The following is a 22,875-nucleotide window of genomic DNA, read 5'->3' on the forward strand; positions in this document are numbered from 1 at the left end:
TCTTTATTTTATCACAAACATTCACTATTTCTATTTATTAATTGGAGATATTTTTTTCATGTTTGTGACTTGTCCATTCACTCAGATTTTATTCTCTCAGACCATCTATTTTAAACGTATAATCTTCAACTTTAAAAATTAGCCAAATGAATTCCAAACCCTTTTAGGGAAAAATGATAGAAAATTGCATAAATAGAGCAGTTTTTTTAATTAGGTGACTTTTTATAAATTAAAAAATAAATTTTAAATTTATTCTATGACAAAGTCTCTCTCCGAGCTCTATCACGATCTCTTTATCCATATATGACTCTAATAAATTTATTCAGATATCAAAGAATATGAATTTTAATATCATATTCAACCCCTATAAAACTCCTAATCGGAACGATGAACACATTATTATGAAAAGAAAGAAGAAACAAGTGCCCATAAAAGAGAGACTAGTCAATCGAAGTGGAGGGAGTGGGCTCGAAGAGATGAGGCCATGAGAGTGAGAGTAGGAGTGGGAGTGGGGTGGGAGATTTGTGATTTACCGTATAACGAACGTTATAATTTGAATTTATTTTATAATTATATATTAATAAAATAATAATAATAAATAGTTATTATAGAAAAATTATAATAAAACAATTTTCAGTGGTTAAGCAATTTAAAAATTGAGTGATTAAAATAAAAAATTTAAATTTTAGTTATCAAAATAATAATGAAAACATAATTGAGTGATGTGTGTAACTTACCCAACGCATAAAACTTGAGCATGTCTGACGAATGATATCTGGACACGTAGGATACAAAGATGATTGAAGAAAGAGGTGAACACACTATCGTGAACTATGAGTGCGCAGAGTCCTAACCTGCGCACGCCTTTTGCAGCTAAACCGTGTGTACAGTATAAGCAATAGAAGAGAAGGAAAAAAAGAGAGAGAAAGTTACACAAATAGTCACTGATGTTTGAGTCAAATTTTGTTTTCTCCACTAAATTTTTAAAAGTAATAAATTGGTCATTAATATTATGGATTTATAACAAATCGGTCACTCACCGTTAACCATCGTTACTACAGTAACGAAATGTTTATTCTTCTTCTTGGTACCTTTAAAAGATTATTGAATCTAAATAAATTAACTGTTCATTATGCGGGCCAACACATACATTAATGCATATCACTACTCAATTGCTTTGGACTTCATTATTCCTATGTTGGGCATGTTCTTTGCTGCCACCTTATACTTGCAACAACGCTTTGGCAGTCGATGTTTCCTTCAAAAGCGGTTCCGTGAATCTGGGGTATATGAAGAACATCCAGTAAATTCAGAGGAGCAATCTCCATTATGATCTAGCACCTAGAGATGGCTTTTGTCTGGTTTTTAGGACTACAACAAAGCTTGAAGTTGAAAAAACTTAAAAAAATTTAATGAATGGAGTGCAAAACTTGGAGTAATCATCTTCATTAATGTCTGGTTTCTAGCTTGAAACGTGCCTTAAAAAACATGCAACAAAGCTTATTGTAATAAAAAAGCAAACTTTATGAATTTAGTGAGAGGATAACATGAGAAAAGTATTTAAATTGATTGTAAGAGATTCAAAATTTAGAACTTTGATTTTAGAAGTTGCCATGTTTTTTATTTGAGAAAATCAGAACATGTGTCTTGGGACGATTATCTGGCTTCTGCCAAAACATTTTCAGATCAACCCAGAAAAAAAAATAGCCGTATATCCAGGTTTTCTTGCAAAACTAGAAAAATATATATGTCATTAACATAGTAATATATATTTATAGTACATGAAAAAATATAAATTATTCATTAATAATATTTATTTTTAGTCTGGTCTAAGTGTTATTAGTTACTAAATTTCTTTAAGAAATGATTTTTCGGAATCAAACAAACAATGAATGACATTGATGAAAATGGAAAAATAAATATAATTTTTCGAACATTGAAGTTACAAACAAAAAATAACATTAATGAAAATGGGAAAATGGATATCATTTTTCAAACATTTAAGCAATTTAAGTTAATTAGAAGAAGAAGAAGATCGATCAAATATGTTGAATCAGTTGGTTTAACGTGTTGCATCAGCATTTCGGTATTATAGTAACGGTGGTTAACGAAGAGTGATCGATTTGTTATAAATCAATAATATCAGTGATCAATTTGTATTTTTAAAATTTTAGTGAGAAAAACAAAAAATTACTCAAATATTAGTGACTATTTGTGTAGTTTACTCAAATAAAAAAGCGTTTTAAGAGTTAACACTAAAAGGCTAAGGAAGAAACGAAAGAGCGAAAGGAAAGGAAAGGAAAGAAACGGCGAGAGAGAGGGCACTGAGTCGGGTCGGCGAGTCAAGTGACCGAATCATCAAAGGATCTAAAGAAGAAGAAAAAAAGAGGGGAAAAAAATCTTAAAATCCCCTCTTCCAACCCATCCAAACGAAAAAAACACACAGGGGGGCTGGTGTGGCAATAGCAAAAAAATGGTGAACGAGGAGATAATAAGTTCCCTTCCTCATATTTACCTCCATCTTTCCTTTCTCATCATTGTTACTACTTCAATATCCCTTTCTCTAACCCTAAACATTCTTTATCCTTTCAACCTTCCTCCCGCCCCTCCCTTTTTCCTTTCTCTACGAAACGCCATTTGGTATTCTCTTACATTCTTACCTCATCTATTCACCCTCCACTCTCCCGTCTTCTCTTGTGTCTTGATATTTCCTTTCATTTTCCTTTTTTCTTCCTTCCCTTTTGGGGGATTCTCGATTTCTTTTGTACGACCATATCGGTAAGGTTAGTGATCGATTACTCGTGGGGGTTCTTTTATTTCTGTTTATTTGATCCACGGATTTGAAGGGAATGGGGGGGGGGTTCGATTTTATTACTTTTCGATGATGGGTTTGTGTGGATGGATTGATTGGTGCGATTTTTGGGGTGTTTTCTTCATGGGTGTGCTTTTGATTTGATGGTGATTGGGTTCATAATGCATTGCAGGGGTAATATCACTTCATAGTCCTCTCTATCTATCTGTTCGTAAAATTCTTTGTTCTTTTTTTAAATCGTTTGCATTGGGCGTAATTGCCCTTCTACTGCATTTTTAAATTTCTTCTATTTCTTTTCCAGTTTATTTAATATGGATAATTTGATCAATTTGGCATTTGATTATGAAAGCGCAAGTTCCTGATTGTTTGGCTTCATGTTGTTTACATTTCTGAAATTCATTTTACTAGATTGCTCGGCTTTCAGCAGCTCCTTTATTGCCCGTAATTTTTATCCCATTATGTTTATTGTACGTTTTGTGTTTGCTGAATTGTGAATCTTATTCCTTTTTTCTCCAATTTCTTGTTTAATGTGATTTGATGTGCGATATATTAAGGTTTCTTTTGCAGTTGTTTGGGATCTTTGTATTGTAATTCACAGGTTTTCGTTTTCTTCCTTTAGAATAAGTGGTCTTGCCGAGGCGCCCTTCTGGTAAAATTAGGTGGAAACTTCTCTATCTACATGGAAGAGTTTTTTGGAACTCGTTTTAGTGGCGTGAATAATGCTGTGAGGAAGAAAAGGAGCCAAACTTTTCGTCGGCCTCGTCCTGATTCACAGTCTTATACTGAAAGCCACGATCGCTCATCCTTGTCATCAGCACCTCCTTCTGATGACATGAGCAAGGTGTCAAGTGACGAGAATGCTGGTGGTGATGCTAATTCAAAGCGGAAAGAATTCAATCTTAATCAACATGTTTCTGGGATTTCTCCTGCTGTTGGTGTCGAAGTTGAGAAAACCCATAAAAGGAAGAAAGAAGATGGAGGATTCAATGCATTTTACAGCAACGAGCCTGGTCGAATTGGGTCAAGCAGTAAGCGTTCTAGTGAGGGTGTACTTACCCCTGCTAATTGGAAAAGCAAAAGCAAGGGGAATGAGTTGTCTGAACAAGAATCACGGAAAATAGATATATATGTTGGAATGAATGGTGAGATTCAGAGTTCAACCGAAGGAACCGTTACTGATGCTAATGAAAGCAAGGTTAAAAAAGTTAAGCTCAAGGTTGGTGGTGTAACGCGCACAATTCATGCCAACTCGACACCCAATGGGTTGCCAGGGGGTGGGTCTTCTACAAGGAAGAACCTCCAGGTAGTTGGCAGTGGTTTCTCTTTACTTTTGTTGGTCGATAGCTTTTCTCTCAGTCAAGTGAGTGGATAGTTTTGTTGGTTGATAGTTTTCTAAGTTATGTGATGTGGGTGTCTTTGCCCTCAGTCAAGTGAGTACATAGTTTTTTCAGCAGCCACTGAAATTTGTCAAAGAGAGTTGCAGTTTAGGGGGTATACCTGATGTAACTGCATACACTATCATGCTGTAGATTATTAGTTTTGTTTACTAGGGTGATTTGTAACAGATACTCTGAATACTTAATGTGGGGTTAATAATTTGGTAATATTTTTATTATAATTACTTATATGGAAGATTATGTATTAATGTGCTTTGTCTTAGCATAATATTTATTATATCTTTTAGCGACATTTAGAATCCCGCACAATCTTCTTATTAATTATATATTTTATTGCAGCGAAGTACCGAAGACGGGCATTTCCCTCAAGATAAAAGGAGTGGGCTGCAAGGAGTCCCTTGGAAGGATTTCTCCAAAGGCGGTTTTGGTTTTGGGAAGGACGATTCTTTGATGAAAAAGATTTCTGGAAAAAATGTCGCTGGTAAACAAGGAGACCAGGCTGGTGCTGTTCGTAAAAGCAAGCGACCCCCTAAGAGACGTGTACAAGATGAGGAATTCGGTGAGGATGACGTTGATGATGAGATCCGTTACTTGGAGAAACTTAAAACATCAAAAATTAGTCCAGCATATAAGGATGATGAGGAGGAATCCGGTAAGAAACATAAAAAACTCTCCAGGGTTTCGAACATAGAAAATTTTGCCTCTTCAAGATCTGGCAAAGAGGAGAAAAAGAAGTACAGATCAGACAGGGCATCTGATACAGACTATGACGAAGAAGATGAACCGGTGTCTGATAGTGCGCCTGATGGTAAAAGGAAAAAGAAGCAGATGAAAGAATCTGTTGATGGATTGCTTGATGGTAAGAGGGAAGTGACTCTCACAACACGCCAACGGGCCCTTCAGTCAAGCAAAGATGCCTTTTCAGCACCTGGCTCAAGCTTAATTGAGTTTCCAAATGGTTTACCACCTGCTCCCTCCAGAAGTGAGTGTTTATTTATTGTTAATCTTCTATGCACGTGTTATTGGATACTTTCCTCCTTTTTCACAGTGATTGTTGTTGATTGTAGAGCAAAAGGAGAAGCTTTCGGAAGTAGAGCAGCAGCTAAAGAAGGCCGAGGCTGCTCAGAGACGAAGGATGCAAGTTGAAAAGGCTAACAGGGAATCTGAGGTTTGTTTCTCTTTGAGCTTCAGATTATGAAATGCATATGGTATTTAGAACTGCAATGCTAAAAGTGAGCATGTTGAATTACCTTTTTTTGTTGCAGGCAGAGGCTATTAGAAAAATACTTGGCCAAGATTCCAGCAGGAGGAAGCGAGAAGATAAAATAAAAAAGCGTCGGGAGGAATTGGCACAGGTACTTGGTAGATGAACCTCTTGGATTGAAAATAAATGGTTAATTGTATTTTTGTAATTGGTTTGGCAAGTCTTATTATGAGGCCATTTTTGTCTAATTTACTCACCTTATATAGGAAAAGGCTGTTAAAGAAGAAATGCTTGCATCAAATACCATCAGATTGGTCATGGGTCCTACAGGGACAACAGTCACTTTTCCCAGGGATATGGGTTTCCCAAGTATCTTCGACTCCAAACCCACTAGGTATTGCTCATTGTGATGTTTAAGCTGATTCAATTTCTTGTGTTTGCTTTTCCGATATATGAATGTTATGTTTGAATATTCAGCTACCCTCCTCCACGTGAAAACTGTGCCGGACCGTCGTGCACTAACCCGTACAAGTATCGCGATTCAAAGTCAAAGCTACCTCTTTGTAGTCTGCAGTGCTACAAGGCAATTCAAGAACAGTTATCGGCCAAAACTACCAGCTAATGTTACAGCAAAAGAAAATCCAACTCTAACCTCAGTGAATGGTACTTTTATAACCTCAGATATAAGGCAACTATGTATTCGTTTCAATGAATGATATTCAAAAGTTTTGTCCCTCATAAATTAGTGAAATCTTATTTTTAATGAGATGGAAGAAAATGGAGCAGATTATGTTTCTCAAGGTAAGTAGCGGTGGCAAAAAAATTGAATGTATATTGTTGGTTTGCATCGAAATGACCATCTAGCTCAGTTGGTAGAGCACAAGGTTCTTAACCTTGAGGTCGAACCTTGAGGTCGTGTGATCGAGTTCCACGGAAGGCATTTCATAATTCGGAGGTCTCTTACGGAAGCTGCTCTCAATCTGGTGTTGGGAGTAACCTACTATCTTATCTCCCCTTATATGGGAAAAAAGGACAACCATTAATTGTTGGTTTGCATCATAAGTACCATCTGAGATGTTGCATTGGAGTAATCATCCACTAATAGAGCCGTGTCTTTGTATTGTATGTGCATGATCGTTTATTGATTATGAGTCATGATTCTGTTATGTTACAAGACATGCCTACCAAAAAAAAGCATCAAATTTCACATAGACTTCATACGATCTCTTTTGTCATAACTTAGGTTTCAACCATTAAACGTAATAATCTTGATTTACATTATATAAACATCATATGGATGTGAAACTTTAACACAAAGGATTGATAATATAACTTAGAATTTTCGTTGCTGCTAACAAAAATAATTGATTTGGATCAGTATCCAACTAGAATTACTCTTTAACTGAAACATGTCAGAAACCTTCATTTTTCAACATGTAAGACTTCAACAACACAGTCCATAACGAGATATAATTCGCCAATATGTCCCTAATTAATTAGAGCTTTATTCCATGTTTGAATATCCTTCATGCATGTATGTTTTGAAGAAAAAATAAATAAAGTTTAGATACTAAAATAAAATAAAAGTAATAATTTAATTATTAAACGTGGAGTTTATCCTATAATCATCTTTAGAAAACAGATTTCGGAATCTTATCCGAATCTCTCAACACCAGAGCTTAGTGTTGTCTTAAATTTCAGTAAAAAGATGGACACGGGCATTTGGATTTTGGACACCAATTCCCTTTCTTGCTCTTTACTTTCCCCCCAAAATCCTGATTTCCATGGAATCCAACCTCCTACAAGAAGAAAGGTAACACAAACCAATGTAAAAAAGATGAATTAAAAAAAAATCACAAGCAAAGCACTCCAGCGCGGACATCATGCCTTCATTAATTGATACCTACCATCACCCAACCAAAGTAGCCACCCCCAAAGATATGATTTATTTATTTGTACTTTTTGTTAACAGCCACAGATTTTTGGTGCCAGACTTCCACATTTTGTGAGCCCTCGAAGAAGAAAAAGAAGGGGGGATGGAGGATGAAGATGCTAAACTATGATCACTAGTAGTGGAAGCATAATCACTTTCAATATGAACATTTGAATTACATTCTTCTAAGACCCATAAACACTTTATATTTCAACAAGGGACAACAGGGATTCCTTCATCTTCTCAGGAAACTTGTGAAAGCTGAAGATATGGGTATAGTTCTTCAAGCTCATCGAAGAAATCATTTTCTTCTGATTTCGGCGTTGAGGATTTCGTTATACGAGAGCAAGACAGTGGCTCTTCATCCAACAAAAACCCCACTGAGTCATGGATTTGCTCTGCACTCCCGATGAAACAATCTTCATTAAATGGGGATGGTAAATAGTGAAAATGATCTTCACTTGCCTCTTCATCTCTGCTAGCTTTTCTGCCTTCGTTTTGTACTACTTCTGGCTCTTGTTCTGAAACCTCAGCCACCTGTTCATCGTCTCTGCGGTTGCTTAGGAGTTCTTTCGGCGACTGTTTTATGTCGGTGGAGTCGAGATTAGGGCCTGGATGGTTGTGCCTAGAGGTGTAAGTGATGATTAGCAACGAAGCATCTGTTTTGCATCTTTCTACTTGCTTCTTGGCTGAACAACCCTTTGATGTGCTACACTTGTAATACCCTCTGCATGTACGAAACCATCAAAATATTGTGAGAAACGTGGGTTGAAGAAGAAGAAGATGATGAAGAAGAAGAAGACCTGGGATAAGGAGATCCTTTGATAGGCTTTTGCCCATATTTCCTCCACGACCATAAATCCGAAGGTGGCCCTTCGTTCTTCACCTTCCCACCATTTTCCCCGACCTTCACTGTAACCACAATCCTCTCGACCACCTTCCTGGTAATAACAACATGAACAAAACTATGTTATTTCGAAACTGTAATAGGAAAATCTTCCTATGCAACCAACCTTCTTTTGGATGCCTGGGTTTCATTTGGTTTAAGTTCCGATTCATCTGAAGCCATGGATTCCAATTCTGGAGGGACAGAACCTTCCATCTCCATTTTCTAAACTTATATTATGCCAAAATGATCAAATGAGACAAGCAGAGCTGTTTGGAGATTTAACAAAAAAAAATTAAAAGAGAGTTAGGCAATAGGACATAAAAAAAACCGAGCAACTTGCTTTCTTCTCTTTCATGTCGCTCATTAAATATAAAAGTTATTTGCAACTATGCATGAATATGCCGGGGCCCATCCTCCACTTGATCGCTCGGGCCAAGCTTTCTTGTTCTCACACACAATCAATTTTCCACTTGCAAAGCTGACAACAATCCAGAAATCTTATCTTAAAACCCCAAATCGTGAATATGCAGTCACGTTTTGTGTATCTCCCCGAACGGAAGAAAATTGAGTTTGGTGGAAAGAACATGCCATAGCACGAGCTAGATATCTTCATGCTACTGAACTATTCATAAAGCTTTCTTCTTTTTTAGTATTGGATTTGGCTGTAATCTCAGAAGAATCTAACTCTATACATATTACATATTGCTTTCCTTTCTTTCAGGATCATTTGATTTATCGTTGCTACTGGGAAATGGAGCAGATGTGTTTTTCTAGAGGCGGCGCAGCCGAAGTGGGGCTTCATCTCAACCATTAACAAAAACAAAACTAGGCTTAACGTAACATGGTTGTTCTTGTAAATGTTGGTGATTAAAAGCTAAAACTTGGAAATTTCTTTTTATTTCACTTGAAGGGAAAGAGAGAGAAAACAAGGAAAGACTTTTGGCATGGCCATGAAACATGCTAGTACTAATATAGTATATATGGGTCATAAATTAGTTGAAATTTGGGGGGTAAAATCATGTAAGATTACATGACCAATATTCTTTAATTTTTGCTAAAAGCTTCATATCACCAATCGAAGCATTTTTTTTAATAAAAAATGATCATTAGAGCCACATAGGGCAACTTCAAGATAAGAAAACAATGTATGTGAATTCTAGGCAAAATCTACTCCATGTCACTCAATTATTAATTCAATTATGAATTTATCTTTTTTTCTTTTAAAAATTATAAATTAATAACTTAATTAAAATATTATATCAATCGTATTATGTTATCGTTAAAATTAAAATGAATGTCTAATATAATATAATCTAATTTAATCTCTAATTTAAAATAATTTAATAAATTTAACCATTAATATTTAATTTTCTTTACCAATTTAGTCTTTTTTTTTCTTTTCTTAAATTGTTTACAGGTCAAAGCATCGCTACTTTGTTTTACATCCTGTTTTCTTGTTTTGCTTTTGGCTGTATTCAGTTCTTTTTAGGATAAATTATAAATTTAGAGTCTTAATTATAATTTTTATCTCATTTTAATCATTTAACTAATTTTTTTAAATCGTATTAACGTTATATTTTAGTTTCATTTTGGTCACTTAACGTTAAAAAATTAATTAAATTATTGACGTTATATTTTTTTAATGACAACGTGACATTGTTTTATAGTGACACATCAGCATCGTCATTAATTTTTTAATCACGAGTGACCAAAATAAAAATAAAATAAAATGTTAGTTATAATTTAAAAAAAATTAAATGATTAAGACATAACAAAAATTATAATTAATGCAGTAAACATATAGTTTACCTTTTGATTATTGTATTTATACAAGTCCGGGTGAAAAGGGCTTAATAGTAATAATGGATGTCCCTTATTCTCATATGTAATGGGGGTAAGGAGGAGGTAAGATAGTAGGCTGCCCTCAACACCTGGTTGAGAGCAACTTCCGTAGAAGACCTCTGAATTATAAAATGCCCTCCGTGAGACTCGATCCCACGACCTCAATGTTGAAAAGGGCTTAATAGTGTATATATATATATATATAGACAAACCCCAATAGTGTTTTTAAAGATTTAATCGTGCAATAGTTTAGACATTGGTATTCCTTGCCATCGAAGTGGAAAAATGTTCACATTGCGGTAGAACTCCGCACCATACATATCCATGCCGTATGGTTTTTTAAATTAAATTTATAATGATATTCGCCATTGTTCTTTTCAGAGTTTGGTGTTTCTGGGGACATAACTTACACTGAAATGTCAATGTTTAATTAATGTAACATATATTCAACGCTAACCAAAATTAACCGGTTCTAGAGGTGTAGCAATCGTTTAGGTGTCCATTTTGTTTGACAACTTCATTCACCGGCTGGTTAAAGTTTACTTGACTATCCATAGTAAATAAATCGTTTGATTATCCTAAGCTTTATCCTTTAATCAACCATTAAACAATGGGCTTAATGACACTTGATTTTAATTAACTATAGACTTTTTCAAATTAATGAGCTCAATTCGTTTCAAATATAAGTTGAGACTTTTTCACATGTACTTGTTTTTGTTTTTTTTAATATGAAAGCAGATCTTTGGAAGTTGAAGTAATAGCGTTTCCTATGAGGCATATTAGATAATTAATTAGGAAAATTAAATACATATACTAATTCATACATATTCTAACAAGGCCTGTAATAAGATTCCATGTCTTGGTGTTAAGTAATTCAAACTATCTGGACGTGCCAACCACTCTATCTTCTTCCTTTCGCAACTACAAATTCATCCATTCTCATAGATTGATCTGTCTATGTTCCTCCGTCACACAAACAACCGAGTTTTTCATATTCCTTCCATTTGGCTACCGGGAAAAAATATGGGGTGGAAGAATTTATATCAGAAAACTACGATTTTCCTGACCCGGAAAGAATTCTTTCACCTCCTTGCGATCACCCTACTCAGCCTCTTGATTCCCCTTTCATTCCTCCTCGTCGCCAGGCTTTCATGCCTCAACTATATCTTAACAGCCGTCGCTTCAGATCCTTCCCATTCTTCCCGGCCTTTTCTTTTGTCTTTCTACTTCTACACCAACCCAGCTGTTCTATATGTTGTTGTTTCAGTCATTAGCATCGCCACTCTTCTCCATGCATTGACTGGGGAAATCACCTTCGCAAGCGACTCACCGGAAGCTGTTTACAAGCCCCGTTTGTTCACCGCCTGGCTCGTTCTATGTACTCTGCAAGTTTCCGTTGGATTTGGGATTGAAGGAAGCATAGCATCGGGAATCGACGGTGCCGGTTTCGGCGTTGAGAGGAGTCTGTTCAGTAGATTAATATTCTTCTTGGGTTTGCATGAAATCATGTTTTTCTGGTTTAGAACGGTGGTGAAACCGGTCGTAGACGACACTGTTTTCGGGGATGCTACGCCGGAAAGGTGGGTTCATAGGGCCGCCATTGCCGTGAGCGTCGGCACCTTGTGGTGGTGGAAGCTGAGAGATGAAGTTGAGTCGTTGGTGGTTGTGGCGGAAGCTAAGAAGGAGCTGTCGATGGAAATTGAGATGGCCGACTTTGTTGGGTGGTGCTTGTATTATTTGACTGTGACAATTGGAATGGTTAGAGTTTTCAAAGCTCTGCTCTGGGTTGGAATTATGTTGCTAAGGAAAAACACAACGGATGGAACCGGCGAGGAAGATGATCAAGACAATGTCTAAGCTTCACCCTTTCTTGATTATTTATTTATTAATTAACTGTCAGTAGTTGTTTGATGACGAAAACTCAAACATATGAAAATAGATGTTTGAATTTTTCAATTAAATGTGTTACACGAACTGTAATAATTCCCACTTATCAATTTGTACAAAGGAATTATTGAAGTATTTTATTATGAACTCTACTATTGTTGTTACTGCCGCTTATATCCAAATTGGCAACTATTATTGCCAAATATATTAATGCATAAGGTAAACTTGTCTTGAAATTTAGAGTTAGAATAAATTATTTTATATTTAAATTTTATAAGTGGTTATTATGTAAAAGTTTATGAAAATACTTTGAGAAATATTAGTTTACTCAGTTTAAAATTGAGAGGAACTTAAAGAATGTTTAAATTATTTAAGCCAACTAACAATAATTTTTTTGGACCAAAATGCCAACTTTTTAAATATATAAGAACCAAAATGTTATTTTTATAGAAGAATTAAAATGATTAGATATGATAAAAGGATTAAAATATTCTTTTTTACAATAGAGGGATTAAAATAAAATTTCATATATAATGTAAGTAGTTCAATAAACTCCACTTGTTAAAATCCCTAAGATAGACAAATTTTCTAAATAAGTCTAACAATTGTTTTCATTTTGAGATACATGGAAACGTGAAAGAAAATACAAAAGTAACCGATTGAAACATGAAAATTAAAGAACAAACTCAACAATGGCATGCGTCTTCTTGGGGTACCCCATACCAAACATATGGTTAAGATAAACCTTCCCATGTTTCACAGTCGCTGCCGTGGCTAAACGATGCATAGGACCTTTGAACTTGGCCACAACAGAAGCCGTCTCCCATCCATCGGAGCTTTCCACCAATCTCCCAGAAGGGTTTCCTGCGGCAACCACAAGCTTACTAGGAGAAATCAGCTCCAGACCATCACCAAATGATAATGGACCTCCAGAAACTTGGATCAACTTCACTTGGTTTCCCTTGGCCACATCAATCTTAAACAAATCGCCACTCAAAGTATGAATCACGATCAAGTATCCATCGGGGTGGTAAACGATGCCGTTCAATCCAGCTAAACTTTTGTACCACTCTTTTGGCGTGAATAGTGGGTGTCTTAGGGTTGACAAAAACTCACCATCCACACCGACCTTCCAAATTTTACTGCCTTTGACGTCTGTGACGTAGGCATTACCATCTGCATCTACTGCAACATCATCGGCGAAGGATTTCTCGTCGCCTGAGGATAAGAAACTGATGTTACAAAAACAGTTTTTTTTTGTAGTCTATTGAATGCATAGAGATAACTGCATAACATTGCACTTGTGAAAGAGAAAGCAATGGAAGAAGTCTACTAGAACGTCACTCAGTGAGTTAGACCCTCATTTGAAAGGGTATAATTGCATTGTTAGTTGTTAATTATGCACGAAGATAGCATTGTTCATGATGTAGGATGAATTAGAAAGGTCATTAGGTAGGTGGCCCAACTGCCCATTTATTTCTTCATGCTTCAATGTTGATTTTTTATGTGCCTAGCTTTTTATGAAGTTTACATTTAATAAAATATAGTTTTTTATTATGCATAAGTTCTAAACTTAGTTTATTTTATTCTGATTTCCTTATAACTCTTTTAATTTTCAAAGTTTCAATCCAAACTCAAAGGATATGAGAACATATTGTTAAAATATAAAAAAATTTAAATACTCAATTGAAAAATGTAAATTAAATTTATCAGTTACACATAATATGAAGAGTGATAATAAATTTTGACTTAACAAGTTAATAACTACATTTTAGTCTAAGATCAAAATTTTAAAAAGTAGAAGTATTAAATTAGAATATAATAATTAAATTTATAATTTATACGTAGTAAAAGGACTAATAAGAGAATCTGACCTTCAGTTTACTTTGGTGCCATAACCAACCATGAGAAATATAGAGAGATACAGACAAGTTCAGATTCCAACAGAAATCTTTTCAAAATATTCTACAAATTAACTACATCGCCATCGTCTGCCGGCCTACCCTACCCAAATCACCACAAATTTTAAAAAAATCGACGGTAACAGGATTTTAACCAGGTTTAGACGAAACCGATTCAAAGTTTATATTCCTTAATTTTGGATGATATTATATTGAATTTGAGTATTGTTACAAGTACAGTAGGGGAAAATGTTTAAAAATACATACCAGGGCCACTGAGTTTGGTTAGGAAGAGCCTTTTCCAGGTGGACAGGTCATAAGCGGCGAGCGCGCTATATCGGTTACCAAGCAAGTCGGCTACGGCAACGAGCAGCCGGTTTCTGGGACGGTCAAGGGCGATGCCGAGGGAAGCATTTCCGGTCAAGTCAAAGTCTTTGACGACCGGGACCTCATTTAATTTGACGTCGTTGGTGTAATTATCGGGGACGTGGATTTCACCGACGCCGCCTTCCATGAAAGAGACGAGGAAACGACGGCCCTGATCGTCCCACTTGGCGCATTCGCGCATGAAACCGGCGCTGTGGTAGTGGAAAACGTGGTGGTCAGTCTCTGCGCGTTCTTGAGAGATGATGTAAGCGATGGGGAGTGCCGATACGATGAAGAGGAAGATAAGGAACCTTGTAGAGCAAAACCAAAGCGCCATGTCTTTGTTTCTTTCTTTTGGTTCAACAATGAATTGTTGAGCTTTGGGGGTTGGAAATAGAAATAACTAAAAAGAGCTCATAGTCATTATACATAGTATTAATATAATATTTTAACAATCAATAAAACTATACAAATTAGACTTATTATATAAATAGTGGTATTTAAATTTGATAAAAGAAAATTAAATTCATATTTTATTTTCTCATTAAATTGATACCTAATTTTTAAATATATATATATATATAGTATTAAATAATATTTTTTTGAATTAATCACTAATATCTTACTTGTTGATCTAATATACATCGAGATTTGCAAGGACTTATTATAAAGACAACTCTCTCAACCTAGTTTATTCTATTCGCAAATGTCATAATCATATTACCTATCTTAAGAAATCTAGTGTCTCATCCTACTTGATTAACCGATTGCTAATATTAATATGATATTTTAATAACCAATAAAAATATAACAAATTATATTTAATGATATAATTATTTTAACGGATCAATATCACCCCATTAGTTTAATTGAATGTTGAAATGTCAAATCAATATATGTAGTAATTTAAAAAAATATTAAAAATAAATACTAATTTTAGATTAAAAAAATTCACAATTTGAAAAAATTACAAATTAAGTACCAACTTCTATAATATACGTAAAACAATATAAGACATATATTATATGAGGGTTTAAAAAAGCGAGTCAGTGTTTGAAATTTTTTGTCGATTACATTTGTGTTTGGTACTTTGATTCGCGGACTTTGTGCTATTGTTATTTTAAATATATACTTTACTCTTAAACGAGGAAGCAGCGTTTTAAATTATTCTACATAAAAATGTTCAAAAGATGAATTCTCTTGTTTTTTTTTATAATATCTTGAATTTATTTAATTAAAGGTTTCATATAAATATAGACATGTAAACATAATATAGATGTTGGTGTGCTATGAAAGTAATTAAGATGATACGTAAGAAAATAAAAATATGATTAATAAATGATATTTTAATGAAAGTAATAAAAGTGAATTAAATATAGAAAACAAGCTGATGATGAGATAAGTTTTAGAAAGAAAAATGGAAGGAAAATGACATATAATTGGATTAGGTTGGGTGGATGGAGAAGGTTGGGCGAATTTCAATATTGTAGATGAATTTAGGTGATATTAAACCCCACCAATTAAGATGAAATTTAGGTTGGGTGGGTAGAATAATCTTACCCGTTAACTTTTACGAGTTTATGACTTGAATCCGAACCATAAAATCTTATTTAATTTTTTATTTTAAATAAATCTTATTATTTTAATGAAATTTTGAAATTATTTTAAATAAATTATTATTATTTTAATAAATCTTATTTAATTTTATTTTCTTAAAAAATTAAAATAGATTAAAATTAATTTCGAATTCTTTGATATCCGAACTAATATTGATCGATGTTTGGGTTTTGAAAGTGTATTGGTTGCATCGCCAAGAAAGGGAAGATTTCATTCCAAGTAGTCGCATCGCCACGTTAGTTTGTTTTTGGTTAATACTATTGTGATGAGTGGTTTAGAAAAATGAGATGTTACCATTTGTCTTTTTAAATACTAAAAGTCAAATAAAAGAACTTAAGTTAGCAGAACATGCACGCTAATACCAACAAAGTATTTTAAGGCATAAATGTTAAAATTATATATTTTGTTCCCTTTATGCTACCGTCGTCGTCCAATCATTCACCCATCAATGTTGCCACTGCTGGGGTTGCCGTTGGCAAAACCCCAAAAACCGATCATTACACCTAAGGCTGAAAATAGGGTTGAAAGTTGACCTAGGATAAAGGTAGCTGAAGGATAGGAGATGTTGGTTAACCGATATGTCGCGGATTTTGTAGATGAAGATAAGGGGTCTTAGGTGCAACCCCGAAATACAAAAACAATCACACCCAAAGCTGTACTCATCTTATCCCGTTAACCACAAAAAACTGAGAATTTCCCTACCCTTGGATGGCCTGCTCCTTACTCACTCCAACACTGGCAATGTCGAATATAAAGTTCTATCAAATGAGTTTAAAGTAGCTCTCCAAAACCAACACTATCCATTCAATTGAGGGGAGACACACCAAAGCATAACAGAGTAAGCTTGAAATAAGCCCACATTCCACACAAGGCTCGAACGGATAAGCCGGTCTAAGTGATCTTACAAGAAGGGCTAAAAACAATGTACACTCCATTTATAATGACAAGACAGGCTGAGAGTAAGAGCTGCTCCGATTAGGCCATAGTCCAACACAAAGACAACAATCCAAGTGAGAGGAATGTGCACCAGAAATACGCCACCCGCCCTATAGGCCAGGGTTCACAATACTCTGTGAGAATAAGTTGCAAGCTTAGGTGCAATGATCAATTTTTGGGGTTTGGTGAACGGCAGTGATAACGGTTACGACGGTGATAGGTAGGTGATTGGTCAGTAGTCATGGCAACAACAGTGCTGAATAATAGTGGCTGGTAATGAAATTTGAAATTAAGGATTTTTAGATTTTATACGATACTAGTTACATTTAGGTTTTTTTAAATATATATAAATTTAAGATTCTTGAAATAAAAATTTTTAAAAATATAAATATGACATATGTTAAATAATAACTTTTAATAATTATTACGATACGCAAAAGGGTAACGTAAAAAATGTTAGCAATTGCTTTGAGTGAAAAATACTTGAAATACCTAAAGTAAGCAAAAGGTACAATGAGTATTTTTTTTATTCTAACGTTGTGAATGAGATAATTTTTTTATTGATCTATGGTGATTATAAGGTATTATATGTTCTAAAAATTCTCAACTATTTGACAATGAAAGTTTAAATACTATTGCAATCTTATATGCTCGAATCTAGGACCCCTATGAATAACAACCGTTATTTTAACATTGAAGTATTTTTATTCGTGCAAGAACGAGATAAATTAAATTGAAAATATTATTTTTATAATAAAACTTAATAACCGTTGATTTGGATTAATAGATCAAAGTAATGAAAAAATTATATAAAATTTTAATTTTTTATAAATGAATTAGGTTTGTATTAATCTTGTATTTTTTTTGTTAATAGTAATATACGAAAGGCAATGGGCAGTGGGGACCCTAGATATTTAACATTCCAATGAGTGGTTAGTGGCAATTATTAAATACAAAATTAAGCAAAAAAGTGATATTCCCATGAAATATCTCGACTTTTCTCCGACGTGGAAATTACTTATTGGTCCGAAGACGATAAGAAATGTGTGTTCAGCTACTGCAAGAGTTCCAAATTAAAAACCCTTATTCTTATCGTTTCATTTCCTTAAAACTTTGCATAACTATTCTTCTCTCAAACAAGCAACAATGGCAACCCTATCTAGTCTTAGCCTCGCAGCCCCAAGAGCCACAGCCAACGTACCGGACTCGAAAAACGGTGGCCTCGTCAAGACCCCATACCTTAACCAGCCCTGGAAAAGGGTCTCCCAGATGGGGTCTAGACGCATGCAGGTAATGAGACCTGTGAGGGCTGCCCCTGATAGAATTTCGGAGAAGGTGGAGAAAAGCATCAAGGAAGCACAGGAGTTGTGCTCCGACGACCCGGCCAGCGGAGAGTGTGTGGCGGCGTGGGACGAGGTGGAAGAGCTCAGTGCGGCAGCCAGCCACGCCAGGGACAAGAAGAAAGATAGCGATCCGTTGGAGAATTATTGCAAAGACAATCCAGAGACAGATGAGTGCCGCACTTACGATAATTGAATTATCATGGCGTCCTTTTCCTTTTTTTAGTTGTTTGTAGAACTTTTTATTTGCTAATGTGAAACTTAAGATGTTATTACCGGTTATAAATGATGAAATCCTATACCACATGCAATGGAAGAAGATAAGTTGGCAATTTAAAAGAGATTTTAGATATATGCATAATTGTTGTTATTCATACAGGTAACGGGTTTGAGGGGGGAAATAAAATTGACAGACGTACGAGTTATTAATCTTAAATGTTCGAGATATTATTTTGTACTCCCTATATATTAATAGAAAAATCAAATTTAAGCACAAACCAAATAATATTAGTAGTTAAAAGATTTGTTGTTATCATTGAGATTTATATATGTTGTTATCCTTAAGATTTCTTGAACACCAATCAAACAACCTCAATAATTAAACAATTATAATAGTTAAAGTAAATTATTAACATACCCAATTTTCAAAAGATTATAAGTCTTTAATTAAATATTATATTATATTCATTTTAGATTTTTTTAAAAAAAAAGATAAATGTAAATCATGATAAGAAGACTTTATTAAAAATTAATGGATAAATTTAAGAAAACTTCCTATTTGATAACTCATCTATTATTTATTTTTTATTTTATACATAATAATAATAATTTTTTAAAATTATACATAAAGTTATATTTTAATTTTTTAAGATAAATTTATATTTTAATTAAAAATGCTTATAAAAAAATAAAAATAACTTTTGCGAACGTATATAATTTAAAATTTTAAAAATTAAAAATAAAATCAACATGAACAATATAAAATTTTTAAACCCACAAACAATTTATGAAATATATAATTATATTATAATCGATAACTATAAATTTATAGATTACAAAATAAACTATGTTAACAAATAAATTAAAAATAAAATTTAGATTTTAGCCGTAAAACTGTTAATTTTATTATTTTTACATTTAAGTTGAAAATTATTTAAAATATATATTTTTTTCTTCCAAAGCCTTTAATATTGTTTATCATCCAAAAATACTTTCATCCTTAAAAGTATTTTTTAAATACAAAATTAAATTAACCTTAAATGCAAATTCATTTAATTTACCATGAAAATAATAAGAGATACAACAAAGATTCGTGTAGAATGCTGATGTGGCTCAGTGATTGTGCGTGTATGGGGGGAGAAAACAATTATTAAGATTAAATGAAATTTGCATTATTGCGAAGATAAGGCAAGATGCAAGATTTTATCTTATTAGGAGTTGGCCAAATCTCAATGTGAATATCGTTGCGTATGGGTAGTCATCGGAACAGTATGATATTTTTTTTTATCAACGCACTCCTCCGTCGCAGCCATGTTCTACTAGCTGTGCCTCCCTGATTTTGTGGATGAGAATTGGAAACTTACAACCAGAGCATAACAGCTGTTATCCTCATATTCATGAACCGCCACCAAGTTGAATGATCACCTTCTCTGTCTTAGATCCCGTAAACGCCATTCATGACCCTGCGTATGTCAGCTTGCAGAGTTAAGACAATGTAACTTTCAATTGCCTTACGATTCTCGCTCCAGCAAATCATAAGCTTAAACCTTTGTCCAACTCGATAGAAAACTTTTCTAAGTTAAAATCATTGTTCAGCCATTGCATTTGAGAACTGCCTATTGACAATGATCGTGCATCTCGTAACTTGGATTTAAAAGTAAATATAAATTGACAATTACTGGGTGATGTATGATAAAGCAATGTATACATCTTATTCTCAAGCAAACTACATCCAAATCCATTCCAATTCATGTTTCCACAGTACAAAAGCTTTTCTGCAAAACCCAAACTCTCGGTTCAGCACAATGCAAATTGACATAAACCAGAGAAAGGGCGAAGGAAAAGATAACGAACAATAAATAAGTACAGACTCCAACAAAGAAATCAAATTTGTCCAACAAGGAAGAAGAGTCTATCCATCAACACTCGAACATATCAACCGAAGCCATAATTGGTTGTATCGTACAGGGGAGTTGCCACGGCTTCAACAGAGGATCTGGAAACTCCGGGATATCAATGTCGTAACCGCCTACTTCTTCCACAATGTGCAGCACCGAATTCAGGGAGCGCAATCTCTCAGTCAACTCCATCGCCTGAGCTCTTAAAACGTTGTTAGCCGATTGCATCTCGATGTACCGTTGGCTGGTGACGCTGATCTTTTCAGAAATCTGGCTGTTCCCTTTCTGCAATGCACTTACTTCCTCAACCAAATCTTCGAGCTGCTTTTGCTTCCTCATTCGTGATCGCCGTGCTGATTCCCGGTTTGAAAGCATTCTCTTCCTTTTCCTCTCATCAATGTTCACATATCGCGGGTCTGAATCGGATGAACTCGCTGGTACTTGCGCAGAAGCCATCTCAAGAGAAGTGTTCAGTCTTTCTTTTACCCGGGAGAATACTTAATATGATTTAAAAAATTGAATAATGATAAAGGATTTCCAATTCTCAGTAGTCAGAAAACCTATCTAGGGGGTTAGATGTAAATTAAGGAGACTGATGAACAAAGAGGGTGAGCCAATTCATGAGAAAACGTAGAACCAGTAAAGGAATACAACTGAGAACGAGTGAAGAATACGGATTCGACGCATCATTGGAATGATTTCATAAAATGATTTGGACTACCAATCCGCAGATCCGACATGAACAAAACAAACGAAAACTAACAAAGGAAAAAAACACAAGAAAAATCCTAGATCTAAACCAGATCTACAGACAAAAGGAAAAAAAATAACAAAGAGAGCGAAGAGTAATAAGCAATAAGAAAGAAAACTAAAGAAAACAATTAAGAATACTTAGCTGGATGAAAACAATAGCAGACTGGACGGGAGCGAACGCAAAGAAGGTTTTCAAACGACGGGAAGGGGGGCTTTTATAGAGAAATGATTGTGTTGGGGGGGGGGTTGATTAGGTTAATTGGGTTAAATAATAATTAATAATGAGGTTGAGGGGTATTCAAGGTCTTTTAACTGTTTACCTTTTAAAACAAGATGTGGGTTCGGAGTCACCGCTGGCGTGCAAACTCACGCCACCTTTACATTCTAACGCTTTCTTTGCACTTTCCAATCTCTTTTGGCTTTTTTTTTTGGAATATTCTACTTTTCTTGATTTTCTATAAAAGGTTTAATAGGTAATTTTCTCCTACTTAATTTAATTCTTTGTTTGATTCTTATATGATTTTTTTCTTAGTTTATATCGTGTATTATTATTATTTCTTAATTTGCTTACCTATTATCTCCGTTATGGTTAATGTTAGAAAAGAATCCGATCTTCTATTCAAAAAATAAAATAAAAATCCAATCAAATTAGTTCATATCAAGTGTCGTGAAAAAAATAAAATGAAAATTCGACATTATTGAATAAAATATAAAAAAAGCTAAAACATTGACAATTAATTTTTTATTTTATTTTATTTTATAATTTACTGATGTTTATTTTTAAAAAAAATATATACATGATTATAGTTTAAAAATAAGTTTGAGGCGTAGATTTTGAAAGAAATATATATATTTATAATTTATGATTTTTTTAATTTTTTATATGTTCTAATTTAATTATATGTGGCAATGAGGTTTTTTAAAAACAATAACTACGATTGTTGTAAAGTGATAGATATATTGTTAGTACATACATAAATAAGAAAAACTATTACAATACCAAAATGAGAATTAAGCTAAAAGTGCACTTAGAAATTAGCTATTAAGCCTTATTTCATTTTGAATTCAAAAGATTAATAATGTAAATTTTATTAGTGTTTGTTTGTGATAATGTACGTTTTCAACAAATTATTTCTCATTTTAATTTCGATGACTAACAAAATCTAGAGTTTTAAATCACATCATGCTTCAAGATAAGTATTGTGTAAATAAGATGGAATTCGATAAGTCATAAATATATATATATATATATATATATTTCATATCAAGTCTATTATGTTTTAGTGGCCTAAATTACTTACAAGTTAATCTTTTATTAGATTTTATAGTTTACAAGTCAAGGTATGTGTATGGCACGTATTATAATTAAAATAAAGAATTATGATGAAGTTTGAATATTTCAATAGTAAAATGATAGATGACATTTTCACTTTCAGTGAAACTCTATCTTTATATTTTTAATGAGATTAGAACAAATCATAAGAATATAATATACAATTTAAACTTTTATTAGGATTTGAATAAGTAAAAATAGTGTAATCTAATGTTTGATTTATATTTTTTTAAAGTCAAGTGACCCAACTAAAAACTTATATATGATCGAGTGACTATTTGGATAGTTTAACTTAAATTTTTATGCTTGAATTCCATTTGTAATATTCAACTTTTGAATTGTAAACAATATCAAATGTGTAATTTATAATGGGCCTTAATCACAACTTTGTGGCTGTAGTTTAGTGGTTAGAATTCTACGTTGTGGCCGTAGAGACCTGGGCTCGAATCCCAGCAGCCACATAACTTTTTTTCCATCCTCTATCTGTTGCAAAATCGCAGCCTTAGATCCAGATTGTGCAAAATCCATCACGAACGCACATCACCGTC

General features: G+C 33.9%; 5 protein-coding genes, 1 non-coding gene and 1 pseudogene across 7 annotated transcripts; 4 read left to right on the forward strand and 3 right to left on the reverse strand.

Moving 5' to 3' along the window:
• The first annotated feature begins 2,248 nt into the window (after nucleotides 1–2,248).
• Nucleotides 2,249–6,095, forward strand: LOC120141301. 2 transcript variants are annotated; one of them, XM_039156220.1, is made up of 7 exons: nucleotides 2,249–2,783; nucleotides 3,432–4,115; nucleotides 4,549–5,191; nucleotides 5,277–5,377; nucleotides 5,475–5,564; nucleotides 5,680–5,807; nucleotides 5,891–6,095. In XM_039156220.1, exons 2-7 carry the CDS (start codon nucleotides 3,492–3,494, stop codon nucleotides 6,033–6,035), a joined length of 1,731 nt encoding a protein of 576 aa, XP_039012151.1. In that variant the 5' UTR covers nucleotides 2,249–2,783; nucleotides 3,432–3,491; the 3' UTR covers nucleotides 6,036–6,095. The 2 variants fall into 2 exon arrangements, with proteins under 2 accessions (XP_039012151.1, XP_039012150.1); XM_039156219.1 differs by having other exon boundaries at nucleotides 2,249–2,778.
• A 1,078-nt stretch (nucleotides 6,096–7,173) lies between these two features.
• LOC120141222 lies at nucleotides 7,174–8,557 on the reverse strand (annotated as a pseudogene).
• A 2,521-nt stretch (nucleotides 8,558–11,078) lies between these two features.
• On the forward strand, nucleotides 11,079–11,974 carry LOC120141221. Its single transcript, XM_039156155.1, has one exon. It carries the CDS (start codon nucleotides 11,101–11,103, stop codon nucleotides 11,932–11,934), a length of 834 nt encoding a protein of 277 aa, XP_039012086.1. The 5' UTR covers nucleotides 11,079–11,100; the 3' UTR covers nucleotides 11,935–11,974.
• Nucleotides 11,975–12,544: 570 nt separating this feature from the next.
• LOC120141220 lies at nucleotides 12,545–14,611 on the reverse strand. The gene is made up of 2 exons (XM_039156153.1): nucleotides 14,133–14,611; nucleotides 12,545–13,182 (listed from the first exon to the last, which is right to left on the reverse strand). The coding sequence occupies exons 1-2, from the start codon at nucleotides 14,566–14,568 to the stop codon at nucleotides 12,638–12,640; spliced, it is 981 nt and encodes a 326-aa protein (XP_039012084.1). The 5' UTR covers nucleotides 14,569–14,611; the 3' UTR covers nucleotides 12,545–12,637.
• Nucleotides 14,612–14,913: 302 nt separating this feature from the next.
• Nucleotides 14,914–18,463, forward strand: LOC120141225 (calvin cycle protein CP12-1, chloroplastic-like). Its single transcript, XM_039156157.1, has 3 exons — nucleotides 14,914–14,920; nucleotides 15,645–15,649; nucleotides 17,918–18,463. Exon 3 carries the CDS (start codon nucleotides 17,931–17,933, stop codon nucleotides 18,318–18,320), a length of 390 nt encoding a protein of 129 aa, XP_039012088.1. The 5' UTR covers nucleotides 14,914–14,920; nucleotides 15,645–15,649; nucleotides 17,918–17,930; the 3' UTR covers nucleotides 18,321–18,463.
• Nucleotides 18,464–20,054: 1,591 nt separating this feature from the next.
• On the reverse strand, nucleotides 20,055–21,072 carry LOC120141223 (bZIP transcription factor 53-like). Its single transcript, XM_039156156.1, has one exon. It carries the CDS (start codon nucleotides 20,695–20,697, stop codon nucleotides 20,263–20,265), a length of 435 nt encoding a protein of 144 aa, XP_039012087.1. The 5' UTR covers nucleotides 20,698–21,072; the 3' UTR covers nucleotides 20,055–20,262.
• Nucleotides 21,073–22,716: 1,644 nt separating this feature from the next.
• TRNAH-GUG lies at nucleotides 22,717–22,788 on the forward strand. Its single transcript has one exon. It is a non-coding gene; the product is annotated as a tRNA-His (tRNA).
• The last annotated feature ends 87 nt before the right edge of the window (nucleotides 22,789–22,875 follow it).

Source organism: Hibiscus syriacus, unplaced genomic scaffold, assembly GCF_006381635.1.
Source record: "Hibiscus syriacus cultivar Baekdansim isolate YM2019G1 unplaced genomic scaffold, ASM638163v2 tig00110794_pilon, whole genome shotgun sequence".
Classification (NCBI taxonomy): Eukaryota; Viridiplantae; Streptophyta; class Magnoliopsida; order Malvales; family Malvaceae; genus Hibiscus; species Hibiscus syriacus.